Below are 16,816 nucleotides of genomic sequence, written 5' to 3'. Positions count from 1 at the left end.
CGAGTCTGGAGAGGATTTGGCCTGGAGGGTTTTGAATGGAACAGTTTTCCCCCTTCTCACCCCGTGGTGTTCCCAGGGAGTTCCCCCTCCAGCGTGAGCAGGAGGCGCATTTCCTGCAAGGACCTGGGGCACGGCGACTGTGAAGGCTGGCTCTGGAAGAAAAAGGATGCCAAAGGTTATTTCACCCAGAAGTGGAAAAAATACTGGTTCATTCTGAAGGATTCCTCCTTGTACTGGTACACAAACCAGAATGTAAGTATGCTCCATGCTTGGACAAAGTAAAAATGAAACCTTAAGGTTTTGAATTCTTTTAAAGTCTATTTTTACTGCATGCTCAGATGAACTGCCACTTTAATTGCCAGGTCTGGGACACTCAGTGCTGGAAATATTCCAATTGAAAGTCTTTTTTAAAGTCTCCAAGTCCATGTTCAAGCCTAATAAAATAGCAGATATTCATGGCAGTCTTTAAGAAATTAATATGTCTGTAGTTAATCCTTTTCCACAGATTAATTTGGACTAACACAGTGTTCACACTCAACTCTCCCCAGTTTCAGTTGGAGGGGGGGATGTATAAAGTGTAACCATTTGTGTTAGTTAAGCATTCTGTGAAGCAGATGTGAAAATATGAATTTGTGAATCTCTTTATCTAGAAGTTATTTTTATATTGATGTTCCTCTTGCTTTTTGCTGAATTAGTCTGGGGTTTGCAGTTTCTCATGTGTAAAATGCTGTTCTTGGTGACATTTTCCTGAAAACCAATAGGCCTATGCTGGTGCAATCTGCATAAAAGTAGGGAAAAAAACAGAGGGAAGAAGCCCAAAATGGTTCAATTCTGCTCTTCCATTTGTGTGCAGCAGCCCCAGGGCTTGAGCTGAACTCTGCAGCCTACTTTGGTTACTGATCTTTTACTCCACCTCTCCCATTTTCTTCCAGAGGATGAGTTTAGCAGCATAATTCCCCTCAGTTTTTGTGGTTTTTGTAGCCCAAGAGGCTGTTCAGGCTGTGGGTGATCAAGAGGTTTTGTGGTGTATGACATTTCCTGTGCCAGGTGGGGGGCGCTGGCTGTGTCCCCCCCCCGACTCTCAGGCTGTGGCTCAAACCAAGCCATAATTCACTGTACCCTTGCTAATAGCTTTCAAAAAACTGCCTGGTGTTAATGTCTCCCTGCTTTTCCTGCTGAATTGCTTCAAAAGAAGCAAAAAGTGGCAGGATACATTTCCTGGTTATTACCTCCCCATTTAATCAGAGGTGACCTCACCAAGGAAGCTCCTCAGGGGCCATCAGCAGGGCACGTGGTGTGACAACTGTTACTTTAAAGAGAGACATCCACCAAACAACTGTAAAATGTAGATTTATGGTGAAGAATCTGAGAGCTCTCTGTTTAGGTGCTGTGTTTGGGGCTGAAAGGTTTTCTGTGATCTTCAGCAGAAGGGGATTGGGATGGCTGTGCCTCCTTTGAGAAATTATCAGTTTAGTTACCTCATAGAGGTTATTTACTTTGTGTGATGAATTGAATCAATTTCATAACAAAAACAGTACGTGCAGAATACATTCAGTATTTCCTTTGACTAGGTAGTTGTTCTTTGTATAAAACCCAAACAGCTGCTGCTCATTTCTCTCTTCTTTAATTCTGTGTTGGTTTTTCTACATTTTTTTTTTCTCATTCAATAGGATGAAAAAGCAGAAGGATTCATTAGTTTACCCGAGTTCAGGATAGACAGAGCAATTGAATGCAGACGAAAACAGTAAGTAATGTGTCAATTATGTTTATAAAGGATTGCTCTTGGAAGTTTGCTATACATGGTACTGAACGCTTACAAAGTCCAGAGAAGGAAGTTACTGAGAAAAAAACCTTGAAATCTGTAAATATAACATCATAGATCCACTTAAGCTTTAGCATTTCTCTTTATTATAAAAGATGCAATGTAATGTCAATTCCATTTACTGGATTAAAATTAATTGAATAACTCTTTAGCCAGTTTGCCAGATACTCCAGTTACAGCTTCAGTTAAATAAGTAAATCAAAAAGCTATGAATACTTTAGTAAAGAGATAAAACTTTCTCAGGTTCAGTAGGGCTGTATTTTCCCATAGGAAATAGCATAACAAATATCATAGCAGGGGATGGCGAATATAATCTTAATTTTCTCTTTTATGGAGGAAGCTTTTCATACCCAATAGTGTTGCTCTCAGCTGCTAAAATATTTAGGTTCCATATGCAAAATGAACTCTGCATTATTGCTTGTGCGCATATTGCTACTTCTACATTCCACTCCACTAAAAAGCATATTATAAGCTTTTCACAATTAAGGAATATTTAATAACAAACACTCATTGGAAACTGCTTCCAAACAGTGTTTCAATTGCAATCAACAGGTTTAACAGAACAATTCCAATGCTTTGAGACTAGCACTTTGCTGGGATCTCCGGAATTATTTGCATTTATCTTCTGTATGCTTTCCTTCTTTTAACTAAGCATCCTGGATTTTTCCTGTGCTTTTCCAATGACTGAGTGCAGTTTTGGTCTGAGGAAACAAGTCCTACAGCTATGAGCACAATACAATAGAAATATTGAAGATATGAATTACAATAGAGACTGCTCATCAGAAAATCAAACCTCTTCAGTTGCCTGTTCTTGTCTGGGGATATTATTACTGTGTCAGAGAAGTACAAGACTGCAATTTACATTTCTATTTCTCCTTTCAGCTGTGGGTATCACTATAGAAATTAAACATGAACTGAGCATTATAAATACCTCAGAGCAATGAGTAGATATTAATAATGATATTGAACAAAAATACAGGAAAAATAATACCCTTTTTTTAGAATATAAAGCACTTAACAGATTTCAGTGAATTAACCAAGATCAAACAGAAGGTCATTGTGCACAGCTAGAAATAGCTTCCAGAGCTTTCCTCAAAGCATGAGAACACAATCCCTCAGAACTCAGCTTAGAGAAGGATTTCTGTAGGGTATATGCACAGGGAAAAGTCCGATTAACTAAAACTTTGCACATGACTGAAAGCTGAGAACCTTCAGGCTTTGAATCCTTTCAAAAAGAGGCAGGTCCAGAGGTAAAAGTATAATGAAGATGTTCATAGTATATTTCCTTTTTTCCTGAGCTGAATTTCCATTTGATTTCTTCCTTCATGGACTACCATTTATATATTTCCCTCATCACAAGAACTTCACCTTACCTTAGCCACTGTTTTACCTGGAAGTGTGTGTCACCGAGACACACAAAGCAGTCACACGCAGACAAGAGATTTTCGCAAGGCAGAGGTCCTTCCGATCCAGCTCACAGCTGAGAGAGCGGAGAGGAGAGACCCCTTTGTTTATTTCTTACTTTTTATACATTTGTGGGTCTAGCAGAAGATTGGCTTTTTGGGGTTTCCACCCCTCAGCCTCAGTGGCTAGACCAATTGTCAGTTACAATTGTTTTCAGGTTAGAAATATGCAAACAAAGGACAGAGAATGGAAAACAAAGGATTTGTTTATGTTACATCTGTGGGAAAGGTAGAAAACTGCTCTTAATATTGTACAATAACTAAAAAGATCTGACTCCATTTAAGAAAATCAAAAGGCTCAGAAAAACCAGGGTAACAAGTGTGCAGTGAAATTCAGTATATCTAGCATGTGGGAATGGGAGCCCTGGCTGTGTCCAGCCAGCTCCAACCCACAGCCCCTGTGAGCACACCTGGAAAACACTTACCTGTCCTCTCTTGGGTTGTCCCTCAAGGCCAGGAGTGAGCATCATTCCATTGCCTGGTTCTACTGAAAAGCCAAAATCACAGTGTCAGTTTTCCTTCAGCTCTCCCCAGTGCAGAACTAAGAACATTTTGGAATTCAATTTGGATTTCCCCTCAGATCTCAGAGGGTTATTTTCAGAGCTATTGATGTGAAATGTTCAAACCCTTTTGTAACTAAAGGATTTGAAGGCTTACTGGGATAATTAACGGATTTCTCTCTCCCACTGTTCTGTGGGATGGGGAGTTCTGCTCCCCAGCCTGGCTGTTCCTGATGTCCATGGCTCACAGTGATGGAATAACCTTAAGAAAGTTTTCACAAGAATATAGATATTTGAATGCATCATTTGGTATGGTTTGATGATTTGCCTCAGTAATGCATTTAATGAAGGTACTCTGATTATTACAGGAACCATGGCATTATCTCAGGCTGGTTCAGCTCTCCAGGCTATAGCTGGATGTGCAATGACCTTGTCCCTATGAAAGGAGGCTTTTTGCATTGCCACTGAAAAACTTTCCTCTGCTTTTAGGCAACACCTGCATCCTCCTGATTAAAAGTGATCATAGAGTATGAGAAATTATAGTTATTTGAGTTTGTATGCTGTGACATGAAACAAATATCATGTTATTTTCAAAGATACTGATAATTATAATGCCCCATGATGATGCTGATCCTCAAATATAAAGATAAATTGAGCCACAGGTATAATTAGCCCTTATCAACTGGTGCTTTGTCTGAACCTTCAACAATTTCCACCTAGTGAAAATTTTCATTGCCTAGTTAATGCAAATTTGGGTCTTAAATTTATCAAGGATATGCCACAGTTTTGGCACTTCATATTGCAAGTGTGCTGTCAGAGCTCTATACAAATGTCGTTGTAGTACAGGCAGACATGAAGGTACAGCTTAAATGTTACTACAGTTTCATAATTTTATGACTTCTGAAAAGAACTTGACAGTCTTTGCAGACAGCAAAGCCCCCTTGAGCCACCAGTGGGCCCCCACAGGGCCCACTTCCTGGGCTGTGTTAACTGGAGTGCAGCCAATGGATGAAGGGATTATTCTTTAAACTGGCACTCACTATGCCACATCTTGATTATTGCATCCAGTCTGGGGCCCTCCAAACCAAGCCAAACATAAAGATATAGTTATAATTCCTCTAAATTATTCATATTTATACATCTCAAATTGTTCCCCTGGAGACTCCAGTTCCTAATGCTAGAAATGTATCTAAACACTTCCTTAATAATAATCTTAGTGACACTGCTGGGAGATGATGGATTTATTGTCATGTTTTGCAGCCCTGACACAGAACTGCAATGCATTTAAATCACAAGTTTGCACAGAATTGGGATCTCCATTTCTTAGCAATAAAGATCTCTTTTCTGCAGTCTGCAAATATCTAACAGTGCAATACATTATTGCAGCTTTAATATTCACTATCTCAGGAAATTATCACAGTATCAGACAGAAAGATCTTAAGGAACATTCATATAGTAACCAATCAGAGATGTCTGCAGGGACCTGGCATGTGCAAACTCCTTTACAAAAGCAGCCAGACCTGCAGCATTTAACTGATTTACCCTGAGAAAATTCTTGCTCTTTCTGCATTTTATGACATGTTCACAAGTTCTGTAACAGCTGAGCCAGGAGCCCTACAGACAGTGCCTGACCTGTTGCATGCTCCTGATTTCACCTCTCTGTGCCTTAACTGAGTGTAATGGTTTTATGTTCGCTAAATTCTGTTTGCCAAATTTAGTGTAGTGGTCTTAGTGTTTACTCTCTTTTTGTGGGAGAGGATAAGGAGAAGCAAAGCAGGCTTAAGCTTAAAAATAAACAAATAGTTTTATGAAAAGAAAAGAAAAGAAAAGAAAAGAAAAGAAAAGAAAAGAAAAGAAAAGAAAAGATAAAAGAGATGGAAAAAAAAAACCAAAAAAACCCAAAATGAAACTTCAAAACTCTTTTCCCTCCCCTTACAAACTGTTAACTTTCTTATGAACAACATAGACACAACCTGTGATTTTCAGTCAGTTTCACCATTTAAACATAATCTTTCATCACTTTGGGAGAAGAGTCTCTCTAGAGTCCTATGGAGACATTCGCCACAAGATAAAAACAGTCTTGTGGCTCCCAATGTCACAAATCTGCAACCTCCTGGAGTTTTTGTAGCTTGTGCAGTGCCACCCATTAGCAGCCTTTCCCCTGGCTACTTATGGGCCTCTCAGTGTATTTGGGGTACTGTTTAAGAATGCTTCTTCTAGTATAAAACAAGGATTCTCTTCTTCTATCTCTAAAATCATCTCTATCTCAAAAGAAACAGAGACCTCCTTTTACCCCAGGAGCCAAGGGCTTCAAATCACTTTCTCTCTCAAATCATCTTTGTCTCAAAGGCTGAGACCTCCTTTTACCCCAGGAGTGAGGGGCTTTAAGATTCCCGCTTAAATCTCAATCATATCAATCCCCAACTTTGACTAAAACCAGCATTCCCCCAAACAACATTAAGATATTATAAGAAACAGTCCATTTCTCCATAGTTTACACCAGAGAAGTCCGGTTAAAAATGTCCACTTCCTCAGTCCCTTCTTCCAATAATCTTTATCAGTTCTTTCACTCCTGCTCCACTGACTTAATGTGGTATCTTTTCTACATCTACTCCATCTCTTTCTTCTCTCTCAAGGAAGGATTAGGCCTTGGAAGCTTCATGTTGCCAGGAAAGGGTTAAATCTGCCCAGGCCTGCAGTGGCCATGTGATCTCTGCAGGACAGCAGTCTTTCCCTGCTGCATCTTAGATCAGCTGAGTTTCTCCTCCTTCACTCTTTTCCTCTCTGTCTGGAAATCACCAGAGGAGGGGAGGGGGGGAGAGCTCTGCCCACCCCTCAGTGACAGTCGGGCAGCCTCAGCCCTACCAGGCCCATAGCTGTTATCAGGGGCCCAGCAGAGATCCCTTCCTGCTCTGGGGCTCTGGGGAAGTTTTAAAAAGTAGTTGATGTTAAGCTGCAACCTCTCCTCTGCCAGGAGCTGATGGAGCCCAGCCAGGCCTCAGGCCAGCTCCCCTCCCAAAAGGGAGGAGGGGGGGGGGGAACAGCAGGCCCCACTTGATGTTACCTGTTCAGCTGGCCAGGAGGAATAGGGCTGACCTGAACAAAATCAGGATTTATATGGGTACTTCCCAAAGTCTCATTCAACATTCTCAGTGGTCAAAGCAGATGCCAATATCCCTGTGAAAAACGTCATTCACTTGTTTTAAAATTTTAAAAGTTTAATAATAAATAAGTTGGTTATAAAAATAGAATTAGAGTAAAAAATTGAACAATTTTAGAGTTAGGACAATACGAGACAATAAAAAACAAAGTTACAGACGTCTGGGTGCCTCTCCAAGCAAAAAAGCTCTGAAGAAGGACCCCTGTTAACAAAGGATTATCTCTTAAAAGCAATAGCCTGTTGAATATTCATACATTTCATACATGATGCATAAATTCCATTCAAACAAAGAATTGTCTCTGGTTAATATCACTTTCTTCTTTTAATCTCCATGGCATCAACAGGGCTGAGCAAGGCAGGAGAAATTGGTCTCTTCTGATAAGGAAGTAGTAAATTCTTTTTTCTCTGAAAGATTTACGTTTTCCTGTGGTTGGTACATAAAAACTACATTTTAACTACAAAACTTCATTTACTATACTATCAAAATATTAATACAACACCAAGAATTAACACAACACAACACATATAGTAAATATCTTGCATAGAGCCATATAATATGCACTTTTCACAATCCCAAACTAGCCTCTGATAGGTCCCTGTCCTTTCCAAAACAATTCCAAGGTCCTGACAGGGCAACACTCCACATTCCTCCCTAAGTAAAAACCAAACTGTGCCAACCCATGACACTGAGGCAGGGTTCCTGTGAGAATGTAAAATATTCTAATAATCACAGGATCACAGCCTCGTTTGGGTTGGAAGGGACCTTAAATTCATCTCATTCCCCCCCCCTACCATGGGCAGGGACACCTTCCACTAGAAAATGATCCACTAATCATAGATTTTATCACATTACAGAAGCACAGTGGAGCCAAATTAAACTCTGTTTATCACACTAACTTCTACCCATTAACATTGACTTGAAACCCCAATGTTAGCATTTGAATGCCTGTATGTCTTTAAATTTCCTGTCTAGGAAAATAATCTTATTTACAAGCAGAAACTCCCTTGTGGTATTCTCTCAGGATTAGCCAAGAGGATTAGGATCTTTAGACCCACCACCTTATCCTCTCCAATCTGAGCCAATCCCACTGGGAGATGATTGGGCAAGTGGAGCAGGAGAAGGTGCAGATGTTGCAGAGAGTTCAGACCAACAGTAGAACTGTGCAGAAGTGTTTGTTTAGTCATGATTTTCTATTTTGAGCATCAAAAATGTAGTAAGGAATTTCTGTTGAGAGTACATTATTTGCTAATGTCTATGTAATTAAAGATGTGCCATGTAGTGCTCTAATTCACATGTCTAAAGACACACAAAACTTTCACCTTTCTTACCCACAGCTGTTTCCATAGAAGCAGTTGGAGTTGCTGGTACTCAGCTGTCATATGGGGATTAAAAAGTTCCATGTTAAAAGCAGAAGACTAAGAATTCTTGACACTAAAATCGTATCATACCAATCAGTCAAAAGAAAGCATAAATTTGATCAGAGCATGCTTAAAACTGCATTTATATAATGATCAAGAGAGATAATTAACAAGCCTATGCCATCTAGTGGGCACCACGAATCCTTATGTGGGATTTCACAGTCACTCACTGCTTTCATTTGCAAAGTACAAGTAGCCAGGGCAGTGAGGCTCTGCAGTGGAAATTATCACCTGTCCAGATTCCAAAACAACACTTAAATACCTCAACAGTCTCCTTTTATGGAATTTAATATTTAAGGATAACCCTCTTTGCAAAGATAGCCTTACCCCTTATATCCCTAATCTCATGAAAAGGAAACTGCACAGAAATACAACTCTGCTGTAGGACTTTTGTTAGGAAAGCTGTTGCTGAATGCATTTGTATTAATTATATATATCAAAATATCACTGTGCCCAGATGAAGTTTCTTCAGTTTTTCATCTTGTCTTTGAAAACTGCAATAAGTCATAGTAATTAATAAAACACTCTTTTGCATTTAAGCTATTAATAGTGGAAACGTTGCATCACAGGTTCTTCATAATTCCACATGTAATGATTCCTAATCTAATTCTTACATCTGGTAATCACCATATAAATGTCAGTATTTTAACATAAATGTTATGAATTACAGTGTGGCATTTTTTAAACATTTGCCAGCTAATCAAATTAATAGTCTTTAATGCTGGGACCTTCTGGTTTCCTTGATAGCAAAACTCCTTTTCATTATACCCACACAAAAAAATTGTAAAACCTGTTGATTATTGTTCTTAGCAGTTTTCAACTGCTCAGCCAAGGGAGAGCTCAGGGATTAGACCACATAAAAGCATTAATAAAAAGCATTTTATGTGGATTATAATCATCCATGCCATCTGATTATTATCTATTATTCCAGTGATTTCTAGCTCAACTTGGCAGCCCTCTGCATTTCTTTTTGTAGAACATAAAACAGTCATCTAAATACATGAGGAGAGGTGGGGGTGATCAAACATTTATTCCTTTAGTTGATCTTTGGAATACAACTAAGATGTACTTGAATATACTCAACAAGTCTTTCAAATTCACCCAAGAATTTTTTAGATATAGAACATCAGTGGTTATCCGAAGGATTTATATTTTTAAGTAATTCAAAGGCTTTGAAATTTTTGCAAAGTATGAGTCTCACAAATGTAGATGAAATCAGATCGGGGGAACCCATCTATAAATTTAGGCAGCAAAATTCAGACTGAAGATGACAAATGCCTATGAAACCTGTAACATGCTGAAGAATCATACAGCAGGACAGTCTGCTGTATTTGTAGGCAAATTTTTTGAAAGAAAAGGTGATTTTTATTCTTTGTGCTCTTTTTATAGTGCCTTTAAAGCATGTCACCCCAAAATAAAGAGCTTCTACTTCGCAACTGACTGCCTTGAAGAGATGAACAGGTGAGTTATGTGTCCTCTTCATTGTGGGATGTTCTTTATCCTGGTGCTTCAATATTTATTCTCACACAGGAGTAGACTCCTGGAGCCTGATGGAATGCTGGCTCATGGTGTTCTCAGGAATTAGCCTTCCATTAATTTCAGTAAACGCATTACATTTTGTGGCTCACTTTGCTGACATTTCCTGCCATGACCTGTCTTAGTTCTGCAAAGGAAAGTTACTTGTGTTGGTCTCATCTGTGTTAATTAGATTTTTTTCTTTTGTTAGTGGGCTTAAGGTTTATCATCCTTGTGGTGATTGGTAGGTAAAGGCTGGAAGTCTTAGTGGGATCAGTGTTTCTGGTATATTAAACAGTGCACCCACACCAAAGCTTGTAAGAGTACATCCAGGTGGTGAGGTGTATGTATATATATATATATTCTCCTTCCAATCCCAAGAACAACCCCCAACAACATGGAACATCAGCAGTAATTAATTTTATTCATCACATCAACTGTCCCAACACAGAGCAGAGGCAAGCAAAGTTCCATTTTTGGTGTTGCAGTGAGCTTCTAAATGTCCTTGGATGTGCTGGGAGGACATTCCAAACTTCTGACTGGATAAGGCACTAGACAGCCTGATCCAACATTAAAGCTGGCCCTGCTGTGGGTGGGTGTGGGAACAGACACCTCCTGGGAGCTCTTCTAACCCAAATTACTCTGTGCTTCTTTGTGATTCAGTGGTGAAGGCAGAGGTTGGGTGAAGGTGGGATGGAGCCTTAGATCCCAAAAGGCAGAGTCAGATGTCCTCCCTCCTCCTGTTACATCAGAAATTTGTTTATTCCCAGCTGAGGTGGAAAGCACAAGGACACCTGGGACAAGGTCACCATACTAGGAAGTCTTAAATCTTTCCTGGCACAGATAACTGAAACTTTGAGATGTTCATACTTAGAGTTGTTCCTTAATGTTTGCCAGCTTGGAAAGATAGATATGCATGGGTTTTTTCCTTTGGAATATTAAGGCCTAAAAATCAGTGTTGAATTGAACATTTATATTCTGTGGCTTACATGGCTCTTCAGGTGTGTTGGGGCGTGAGCCTGGCTGGAGTGAAACTATTGAGGCCTGTTCATCCTGCACTGATGAAGGTGATGAGCTTCAGTTATCAGGAGAGGGATATTTTCAGGGTATAAGTTTGCTGAAAGATATTTTTTCAAGGTTGTTAATGTTCCATTGCTCAGTTCTGTAGTGCGGTTCAGGTTTATTTGGACAAAACCAAAGTGAGGATGTTTTGCTGGTTTAACTCTGCCTGGTCTCCCTTGATTTCAGCTGCTGGGGTAGCTCTTGTTTGTTGAAGTGCCATTGATCATATCTATAAATTATACATAGTGTTCTGACAAGGAAAACCAGGAAGTCTTGACACACGTTTGATGAGCTGCTTTTACAACATCCATTGATTTTTCCATGGGGAGCCCAGGAAGCTGCATGTATGGCAATGAGGCCTTGGAGCACAGGAACAGCTGGGAAGGTGCCAGCATGTCTTTTCATACCATACCATCCTTCACATCATTTACGTTGGAATTTACAAGAGCCTTTTCCCTGATTTTTTGGGAAGAAGGCAAAGGATGAACTTCTACTTGAAGTATTTTGTGCAGTATTTTCCCTTCAGCAATTCTGTCCCTGCAGAGCAATTGGAATTCACTCCCCACCCAAATGATGGATAACTGCTACCTCTGTAAAATCCCTGGGCATCCCTCCAGCTTTTACAGGCTTCCTGAAATTCCTTCTCCCAGAGATCCTATGTAAAATTTGAAATGAGGAATCAAGATTCATAGATGAAAAATGTGTTTAAAATACTGATTTCACAAATCTCTCTCTTCCCAGCAAATTTCTAACCCCATAATGTAAGGAAATAGGGCCAATGCTTTGTATGGTATCTCCCACTCCTGTTTTTAGCACAGAATTTAACTGGATTTTCCCTGCTGATGGAAGTAGGGACCCCTCATGCTGAAAAGTGAAGGAGTCCTGGCATGAAAAGGAACATTCCTTATTCATTATGAGGGGAATTTTATCCTTTCTTCAACTGTCTTTACTACCTGCTTCTGTTTTAACAGCTCTTTTTAGAGTTTCTCACCTCAGATTCACTGTTTATTTTTTTTTTTTTTTCCACTCTGGAATATTTTAATGTGCCTTTAACCCCACATTGTTGAAGGAAGAGCTGGACCCCAGTGGGTAGGGATGGATTATTCTGTAGCAGACCTAGGCACTCAGCTGTGGCTGAGTTTTGCCTGCTGTGTTACTTGGATTTGCAAAATTCATGCTCGTGCTGTTCTGTCAGGTCTTACATGAGCAGAGCTGTGTTCTTAGAAATGAATTAATAAAGAACTTGATGAGGTCATCTCTAGCTTGGTACTCCAAGCTTGTTAAAGGCCTGTCTTGGTTTTGAAAGACAGTTGTCTGCCAGGGAAAGCTAGAGCTTCCTTTGGAATGGAGAATGTAAACCCCCTTCCATCCAAAGTATTATAGTTTTGCTATTAGGGGCTTTCAGGTAAAGATATGGGAATAGGAGTAACAGTTCTTTACTAGGAATATTAAAAAAAAAAAAAAGTACAAAAAAACAAGCAAGCAAGCAAACAAAAATCCTGGAAAAACCTTGACAGAGTCAGGGATACGACCTGACACCTTGTTGATCAGGGTGTTGGAAGCAGTCCAAATAAATCCTCCTGGAGTAACAGATGAGGATCTGTGGAGTAGAGAAAATCCTGTAGAAAGTCCAGTGGTGGCGAGATGGGTCCGGTCTTCCTCCAGGGATCCAGTGGAAAAACCGGATCCCTGGTGTTCCTGAGTCTCAGTCTTTATCTAGGTAGGAACAGATGGCTCCCCCCACTGGGTGGAGCATCTCACAGTGGGATGATGGAATGTGTCATGTCATTGGTGAGCCTTAATGGCCCATTATCAGAAGATGTCCCCCTGGAGGACGGAGGGGTGGTGAAAGAGATAAGAAACACTGCCCCACCTGGTTTTAATGGCTGGGCCATTATTAGAAGGCATCCGCCCCCTCCCCCTGGAGTCACAAGAGATAAGGAAAAAACATCTCCCAAAAAACAGCTTTCAACAGATGAAATAGAATACACATTTTTTGGTTACATAATCCAAGACAAGGCCTTATTTCCCAGAAGTGCTTCATGTCCTACCACACCACACATAACCTGTTTATGGCTTTAATTAGCACTGAATTTAATATTCAGTTGTTTTACAATATCTACTTTATTTAAAACTTACATGCCATTGAAGTCTGCAGTACAGTGCATTTGCAATCTCATCATGGACTCCAAATATTAAATTTTTAAAACTTTCTCATTTTGGCTGAATAATTTGATCACTTTTAATTTGAATGACTGGGTTAACTTTGCAATTTTAATAATTCCCATAAATCTTAGGCGTTCATTCAAGAAATATAATAGTTGCTACTGAAACAGAATGATGATTGATTTTTAAAGGTGTCACTCTTATATTTTCCAAGACCTGAAAGATTATAGCACAATATTTCTCTTAAAAAAAAGAATTGTTTGAAAATTGAAGTGTTCTGAATTGAATTTCTATTGATTATAAGCAAATTTTATGGTGTCTCCTATCTACTTTTACATATGGAATATAACCAAGTGAGTTACTCAAGACTTTCCCTAAATCATCCTGTTTATTACTAAAGTTAATTCAGTTTTCTCCCTTAAATTTCAGGCATGTTGGTCTCTTTGACAGGTCTTGGCCAAATCAGATGGTGAGCCAGGATTAACACATCTTTTACCGTTTCAATGCACTTTGTCTCCACTTTATATAAACTAACACCCAAGTAAAGTTCTTGGATGTTAGTTTATATAAAGCAACTAAAAGTTTCAGGCCTGAGCCCCTATTAGACATTTTCCCTCAAACTGGACAAGTGAGCAAGAGATTGTCAAATCTGTCTGGCCTATTTTAACAGCTCTTTATCAAATAGAGCTGAGTAAAAGTTGCTACAGAGCTCTTACTCTCAGCCCCTTACCTGATGAAAAGCCAGGAGATAATTCTGCAGAACATGAAAGGTACTTTTCAAACAGAAATCTCTGGAATGGAGCTTCCCAATGGTGTTGTAAATAATCATGAAGAGCAGGTTTTCTTTTCTCCCTTTTATGTTACCATAAACTTGTTTCAAATCCATGCCTGAGGCCACACCAGCCCTCTAATTTATTGTTCTCACATAAAAGCTCCTAAGTCCAGCACAAGTAAAACAATTTCCTGATCAGAATTAGCTGCAGGCCCCAAGGACTGGGTAAAAGCATGATGTTCATGGGAGTGCACAGGGTGATAGTGGAGCTGCTGTGTCCTGTCAGGGCAAAATACTTCACCAGGAATTCCTAGGACTGAGCTGGAATATTCCAAACCTCCTTTTCTGGGCAAGTCACCTGGCTTCTCCTTTCTACAGTTTCTGAATAATTTACCCTACATATGTGAAGTTCCATTTCCCCAACACCATCCAAATCAACACTGGGGAGAGTTGATCCCTCGTGCAGGAGGCAGGATCTGCACTGGCCTTCTGCACCAGTTTAAATTACAAAATTAACTTAATCAAATTCTGCTGTAAATAGTACCAGTGTTGTAATAAATCGCCAAGCCAAATTCAGTTAATCAAAATTTAGAATTTTATTTTTGAGACTTAACCACAGTCTCCGGTAGCCACAATTAAAAGGGACAGCGTCGAATCGCGGGGTTTTGGCACTGGGTGAACGCGGTAACAGACTCTGTCAGCCTGTCACCCCCTCTGTTCACAAACTGGGTCCAATACTGCTGGTTTTTATACAGTCTTCCGCTGAGAGTGGACCGAGACCGTAAGACTCCCCCTCCGTGTAGCTTCATTAGATATTCATGTTCAGGTCCGGGGTCCGTTGAATGGTTTCTCAAGGTGGAACAATGCCATGATTGCCGTGTCCAGAGGAGGTTTGGAAATGTTAAATTGGGCCGGAACAGATAAGATATCGATCTGATCTAATCATTTGATCGTTAGCGCGCCCATCTCCCATTTTCCGCTAGTGGTGCCTTTCTGTAGGTTCGTCCCGGAGTGATTCCTGGCAGAAATTCCTTCTTTCTCTCGACTTTCATGTCCCTCCATGCTGTTTTAGTCTTAGTTAACCCTAAACATACCTTTAGGTTTACCGATCTCAACTTAGACTGAAAGCAGGTCAATTTTACATTGCATATTATTACATTTCATTGTAGAGTAATTACACTTCACAACACAAATTAACTTTAGGTCATATATCACAGTGTGAAGTGATAGAGTTCTTCTGGAAGCCAAGCAGTTCAGCTGCATTTCATAGAGCAGATTTAGTGATTCCAGCCCTGCACATCTCTGAGGTGAAGGCAGTGTCACAGTCCATGTTCTGATGTTATCCTAGAGATATGGAGTTAACTCTGCCAAATCTGAAGATTTAGTAATAGAAATAAGAAATAATAGAAATAAGTAAGAGAAAAAAGAAATTTCATCATAATGAATTAGCCAGACATTTAACAGCATTATTTGGCCTATTTGAGCTGATTTTTAAAAAACTACATGGAAGCAGAATTACACAATCTGTCCTGGGGTGACTGTGTATCCCCAATCGTCTGTTGGGTGCAGGGGGGAGGGCAAGCGCGGTTTGTTTTTCCCCAGGAAAACCCTGCTCATCGGAGTGACCTTGAAGCGGGGGAGCTGGAACACAGCAAGACAAAAGAAGCTCTGTTGTTTTTTTTTCCCCGGCAGTTAGTTAGTTTAGTGCTAGCGTAGTTAGACGCTGTAGAATAGCTGAAGCTTTTTGCTTTTTTTTTTCTTTTTTTGTCCTTTTTTCCTTCCTTTTTGCTTTTTTTGTCCTCTCCTCGGAACTGTTCCAACCTCTCCGGACTAAGGACCTGGGGAAGCACCGGGGGCCTCCACAGGGGACTCACCCCACCAAGATCAGCCCTGCACATCTCCTTTTCTCCCAGCGTCAGCAGAGACGGAGCGGTGGAGCACAGTGACGACCCTCGAGGAGACTTTCTTTAAGTTTGTTATCCCTCCGTAAGCGGCACGAAGCTCTTGTCATCGGGTATTGTGCTGGGAGTGCTTTGCCTGTTTAATAAACAGGTTTTTTCCACTTCTCTCTGAGGAAATCTTTTTTCCCGAACCAGTTGGAGGAGGGGAGGGGGCCCCCATGGGAGGGTTTCTCCCAAAATCTGCCTGAAACCACCACAAACTTATTGGCGCCCATACGTGGGGCACGAGAGAGTGGAAAAACCCTGTACTGATTAATATTTAGCAGTCAGTAATTATGCTGTTTGACCTCATGTCTCTTGGGATGGGGGCCTTGCTGTGTTTTGGATCCTTAGGCTTCTTTGAGGTCTTAATACCTTTGTGGTCCTTAGGTTTATTTGCATATCCAGAGATAGCCCCAATATTGTCACTAATACGCAGTTTTTACAGCAGAGGGACACGGATTAGAGTAGCTATTGGCCTTGGTTTAATCATAATCATTTGTAGGAAGTTTATAAAGGTGCTGAGATCTTTCCCTACTATGTATGGGTCATGGTTATGGATATTCACCCTGTTTGTGGGAAGAGGAGCAGAGGATGAAGCGTTGCAGTCTTTCGTTTCTTTCTTCTCCTCTGAATCGGTTAAATCATTGTTGGAGAATGCTGAGTTTCCCCTGAGTGTTAAAGAGACCATCTTTCTGGTATGTCATCTGGTAAGCCTCCTCTATACAGTCTGCAGCTTCTCTAGAATATGGGCTGAGATTTCTAGAGGGGCTGATAAAACTCCTGACCCAGGCAGAGGAAATCCTGAGTGGTGTGGAGAATGGGAGGATATGGGCCAACTCCTCAAGGAATTCTCTGACCCTGTAGTCTGGGATTTTCCACGGGAACAAATTCAGAATCCAGTGGAGTTGGGGAAATACCTGAAAGAGAGGTACCATGATGGCTCTAAGGGGGAGAAGATGGCTGCAGTAAGCTGGGCCCTGGCATATGCTTATCG

The 16,816-nt window shown here is 40.4% G+C and overlaps 2 protein-coding genes across 4 annotated transcripts in view; one reads left to right on the top strand and one right to left on the bottom strand.

Annotated features, from left to right (window-relative positions):
• Positions 1–16,816, bottom strand: part of LOC120764805 (uncharacterized) — a 195,059-nt gene that overhangs the window by 109,741 nt on the left and 68,502 nt on the right. The gene's annotated exons all lie outside the window — the stretch shown is intronic.
• The window catches only part of LOC120764804 (connector enhancer of kinase suppressor of ras 2-like), a 362,406-nt gene that overhangs the window by 323,171 nt on the left and 22,419 nt on the right, over positions 1–16,816 (top strand). For all 3 annotated transcript variants that reach the window (XM_040088836.2, XM_040088834.2, XM_040088833.2), the window contains 3 exons: positions 77–252; positions 1,671–1,744; positions 9,754–9,825. In XM_040088836.2, the coding sequence (XP_039944770.1) occupies positions 77–252; positions 1,671–1,744; positions 9,754–9,825 (322 nt within the window). The remainder of the gene's footprint in view (positions 1–76; positions 253–1,670; positions 1,745–9,753; positions 9,826–16,816) is intronic.

Source organism: Hirundo rustica, chromosome W (genome assembly GCF_015227805.2).
Source record: "Hirundo rustica isolate bHirRus1 chromosome W, bHirRus1.pri.v3, whole genome shotgun sequence".
NCBI lineage: Eukaryota > Metazoa > Chordata > Aves > Passeriformes > Hirundinidae > Hirundo > Hirundo rustica.
This window is presented reverse-complemented; position numbering and strand designations above follow the sequence as displayed.